The sequence below is a fragment of the Nicotiana tomentosiformis genome, unplaced genomic scaffold (genome assembly GCF_000390325.3).
Source record: "Nicotiana tomentosiformis unplaced genomic scaffold, ASM39032v3 Un00181, whole genome shotgun sequence".
NCBI classification, from domain to species: Eukaryota; Viridiplantae; Streptophyta; class Magnoliopsida; order Solanales; family Solanaceae; genus Nicotiana; species Nicotiana tomentosiformis.
The window spans coordinates 22,476-27,633 of record NW_027174740.1 but is presented as its reverse complement, the minus strand read 5'-3'; the positions used below and the strand labels follow the sequence as shown (position 1 = coordinate 27,633).

The window sequence follows — 5,158 nt, the reverse complement described above, 5'->3', positions numbered from 1 at the left end:
ATCTGCCCGTCGAGCTTGAACACAAAGCTTATTGGGCGATTAAAAAGCTAAATATGGAGATGGACTTGGCCGGTGAAAAGAGATTGCTACAACTCGACGAGCTTGATGAGTTTCGATTGCATGCGTATGAAAATGCCAAATTGTATAAAGAGAAGACAAAAAGATGGCATGATAAGCATATCCAACATCGTGAGTTTGAACCAGGTCAACAAATTCTACTGTTTAATTCAAGGCTAAAGCTTTTTCCAGGAAAGCTTAAATCTCGATGGTCGGGTCCGTTTGAAGTGGTTAGTGTGAAACCTCATGGTGCGATAGAATTGTGTGAAAAGGGGTCCAATACGACATTCTTGGTAAATGGCCAAAGAGTAAAACACTATTGGGGTGGTGACATTGCACGTCACAAGACCACAATGGACTTAGTGGAGGCATGAAGAACATGTTGCGTCGTGCCGCGACGTTAAATCAGGCGCTTCTTGGGAGGCCACCCAAGTTAGTTAGTTTTTTTTTTTTTTTTTTTTTTTTCTCTCCTTTCTTTTCGTAGGACATAGATTTTATTCAAGAAAACGAGGCGGATGCGTCGCGTCCCCCTCAGCAAAAAAAAAATTGACGGGCCAATTGCTCAAGGCAGTGAAGTCTGCCTATCGCGCCCGTATCGCGTCCGAAAATTTTTTGAAGGAAAACGAGGCGGATGCGTCGCGTCCCCCTCAGCAAAAAAATTGACGGGCCAATTGCTCAAGGCAGTGAAGTCTGCCTATCGCGCCCGTATCGCGTCCGAAAATTTTTGAAGGAAGACAAGGGGATGCGTCGCGTCAAAGCTCGCACGCACAGGTAAGTAATATATATTTTAACACATCTTAAGATAACCTATTCGAACAAAAACGTTTCTTGCGACGCATCCACTCGTCTCGTTTTGGCGACGCCTACGAACGCAGAACAGAATTCTCTCATCGAAATTGTATCGCAATAAGATCAAACGCGACAGGTACGCATCATCCTCTTCGTTCTTCCGTTGGCTTCTCTCCAAATTCGTCTCTCCTCCCTCCTTCAATGGTAGCAACAAGTAGGTTTTGCAATTTCAAGATTTTTAGGGCTGTCGTTCTTGGTAGTTGTAATGGTTGAGAGATGATAAACTATAATTCCCTTCATCTCGTCCAACTTTGGGAGGGTAGTTGCACTGCTCAACTGATAGAATGAACTAGGCACACTTGTTGCATACCACATGTTCGACGAATTGTCCCTGAGAAAAATTTAGGCGTCGGTGAAGTCTGAGTAACCGAGCAACATTGGTGTATGCTTGAGAATAAGTGTGGGGTCGAGTGAGGGGCTATGTGAAATTGAGTTTTTGAAGAAAGTTATCACATACTTGCTGAAAGTCATGAGCTACAATTCCATGAAGAGTGAATGGCATGACTTTACAAATAAATTGAAGTCTGCAAGCTGTCGCAATTGCTTTCAGGCTGAACTTCGCTGTTTCATCTGCTAATTGTTGAATTCTTTGCATTGCAGGTACTTAGATTCGTAAAATGACAGCAGCGAGTAAACCATCCAAGCAACAAGACAAAGATGGTAACAAACAACCGCCCAAAAAGCCTACCGGAAGGGCAGCGGGCGGTCCAAATCCACAGAAAAAGAGGAAGCGGACGGAGAAGGAAATGGAACTGCTGCCTAGGCAGTTAAGTGATGATTCAGAGCAAGAGGAGGAGGAAACATTGGTCCGGAGGACAGTGAAGAAGGGTATTACACCAAGCAAAGGAATAGAGATACGAGAGCCTGTGACATACCAAAGAAAAGCTTCGAGAATGAGTGCTCCAACTGATAAAGGGAAGGAGAAGATTACTACAGAATCTGAATCCGATTCCGATTCGGACAATGACCACCTACAGATCAACATGAGTGATGAAGACGAAGGTGAACCCATAGACCGAGTTGATTGGGAGAAATACTTTGTTAATGAGAAGGCATTCCGAGCCTATAAGAAGATATTGGTTTCAAAGAAGTACATTCCGGAAAAGCCGATAAACATCGGACCACTTAAGACAAAGTACTCAGAGTTTCTCCAGTCAATTCGAGAGGTGCAAAAATGGGGACCCATTCTGAAAGGTCATGGCAAAGCCAACCTCACCATTGTTAGAGAGCTCTACGCCAATTGGCGTCACGCACGGGGAAACATTGTGCGAGTAAGAGGGATAGATATTAATGTGTCAGCTGAAGCTCTGAATAACTTCTTAAGGGTGCCACACACACTCACTGACAGGTTTGACGCCATATGCAAAACACCAGATTATGCACACATTAAGTCTGTCCTATGCCCTACCAGGAAGGATGCAGAATGGAAGCATGGGAGTATGGAGTACCACTCTATAGCAAAGGAATTCATGAGTGCGTTAGCACGTGTGGCTCTAAATTTCATTTGTAACCGACTGCTGCCATGCCAACATAAAACTGATGTCCCTCGTTACCGCGCACTCGTATTATATGCTTTATTAGAGGGGATACCACTCAACTTCGGAGCCATCATGCATGATCAAATGCAGCGAACCAGGATGAATTACAAGTGGAGGCTGTTCTTTGCTAATACCCTAACGGCTTTTTTAACAGAGAGGGGAGTACTATGGGACAAGGAGAATGATGACATTGAGGCTAAAGCTCCAGGACCATATGATGTCACTCATGTTCTAGAGCCGAACAAGGGAAGGTCTTCTAAGCTCACCGTCCAACAATTATTTGAGCATATGCAAGCAGATATGCAAGAGAACAGGGCTGAGCTGATAGCGACTCGTGTCGAGTTGAGTGCCACCAGGGATGAGTTGAGACAGACTCGTGCGGATCTAAGCCGAGTTCAGACCGAGCAGGCCACGATGATGAAGGAGATATCATTACTCCTCAGAGCTCTGGTTCAATGTGCAGGTACAGACATCTCCCAGCTGATTGCATCATCCACTGCCGGACCATCCACTCCTGTTCCTCCCATAGTCACCGAGGCTCCACTCAACAGGCCTATTGAGGTCGCTGTAACACCTGATACAGAATCAGCACCAGTTGTTGATGATAGGAATGCTATGGATGCAGATGCTCCTCCACCTTGACTTCAGGGAGTCCTTCTCACCCTACTTTACCTTGTTTGTGTGCGTTGGGGACAACGCACAATCCTAAGTGTGGGGTGGGGGTGATTTATGTTTGATGTATGGATGAATGTACTAATATATTCACTGGATTAATGGCATAAAATAGCAGTAAATTCATCTATATGGAGTAACTATCAGTTTATCTATTAGTTTATTTATAAAAAAAAAAAAAAAAGTATCTTTGTAGATAGTAATAATCCCCTGTGGTTTTTCTTTGTGCCTCGGTTCTTTTCCATGGGATGTAGTTTGAACCGGGTAATTTTGTTTTCTTTTTAGAGTAGAGTAGGAATGTAGGGAATAAAAGGAGGAAGAATGATGAACCTAGGTGACCTTGACTTGGTTGATACTGGCATATTTAAGCTTTTACATATGTAATATCTTCCCTTCTCACTCTGAAATTATTGATGATGCCTTGTTAAAACGGATAGCATGTTTTGTTGCAGCCTATTTCTCATTTTTCTTGACTTGTGTTCACTTTGCGTTTAATGCTTAATATCTCGTTGCTCCGTGAATACTTGCATTGTTTGAGAGTCGGAATGTGACCGTCCTTAGCGAGTCATGTGCCATGTGTGGTGAGGTTTTTGTGTAGTCCATGTAATGTACTTGTGTCTAGAACTTGCCCGGTATGTGAGTTGAAGCGAAATTTTAGGTGATGCTCGGTTTGAAAAATGATTTTAGGCTTTCTTTGATCTTTTTGAGCTTATTGCTTATCACAAATAAAATCTATCCCTAGTTAACCCTTTTGAGCCTGTAGACCTTTTATTTGGTACCCACATTACAAGCCTATACCCTTTTTATTCTTAATTGACATTGTTTTGATCCTTTTACCTCTTAAAGCACTTTAATTGTTAGATGAGCGCTAAAAGAAGTAAGAAGGGACTAAGTGTGGGGTGACTTTTGAGTGGAACCAATGAAAGAAAGAAGGGTGCACTTATTTTGTAAAATAATACGCCACTAGCGAAAAAAAAAAAAAGAAAAAAAAAAAAAAAAAAAGAAAGAAAAATATAGAGGAATAAATTGTTGTCTTATTCTTGCTAGTGGGTATGAATTAAAGTAGTGCTTAAAGAAAGAGAAAATATTGTTGGGGTGATATTATTTGTGAAATTGAAGTGGTGTTGAAGAATTTGCGCTTAAAGTAATTTTGTGATGTATTAAAGTGCTTAGGAAGTTGAGTCACTATTCCTAAAATATATCCTACCCGTCCCTTAGCCCACATTACAACCATGAAAAAAGTCCTAATTGATTTTAGATCGAGCGAGCTTACATTAGTAGAGATTTACATTAAGGGCAAGCCTATGGTACCAACTGCATGCATGCGACTTCTTTTTGTGAGAGTGAGCGATTTTCTTTGTGAGCATGAGATTCGAATGTGTGGATTGATTCTACTCTCTTTGCTTTTGTTGTGAGGGCACATGGTTTCACGAGGGATAGGTAACGTTATTAGACTTCTCTATGATGTTGGTTGTTCAAGCCATGAGTGCATTGTGACATTGAGTCGGTTTTTGAGGTTAGGATTGTTGTGAGCATGTTGTCTTTGTTCGAATATGTTTAAAGAAGGGCATAAGAAAAGGGAAGTGTGTTGATGCATAGTCTAGAGCCTAATTGTAGCAAATAACCACGGTCATAGGTGCAGTGTGCTTTGAACGATAAGAGTTTAATTTTGTTTCGTCTACTATATGATGGTTTGTTCGAGGACGAACAAAGGTTTAAGTGTGGGGTAGTGATGTTTGGCATATTTCGATATGTGTTAATGTTACTTTACCCATGCTTTAACCACTTTTTGATGTTATTTAATCTTTAAAACACCCAACATGGTGTAATTATTGGTTTGATGACTAATTAAGTTATGTGTGACGATTTAAGGTGTTCGGAGTGCAAAATATGAAGAAAAGGTGGTTTAGCTAGAGGAAGAAGGGTTGGATGCGTCGCATCCAACCTAGGAAAACATCATCCTGCATGCAACCTTAGCAGTGAAGTTGTGCCATCGCGTCCGCCATCGCATGCGAAACTGGGAAGTAGAAGTGAAGCTGGAT

General features: G+C 41.8%; 1 protein-coding gene across 1 annotated transcript; it reads left to right on the top strand.

The window, feature by feature from the left end:
- Positions 1-623: 623 nt before the first annotated feature.
- On the top strand, positions 624-4,565 carry LOC138903931 (uncharacterized). The gene is made up of 2 exons (XM_070192501.1): positions 624-982; positions 1,507-4,565. Exon 2 carries the CDS (start codon positions 1,524-1,526, stop codon positions 3,084-3,086), a length of 1,563 nt encoding a protein of 520 aa, XP_070048602.1. The 5' UTR covers positions 624-982; positions 1,507-1,523; the 3' UTR covers positions 3,087-4,565.
- Positions 4,566-5,158: the final 593 nt, after the last annotated feature.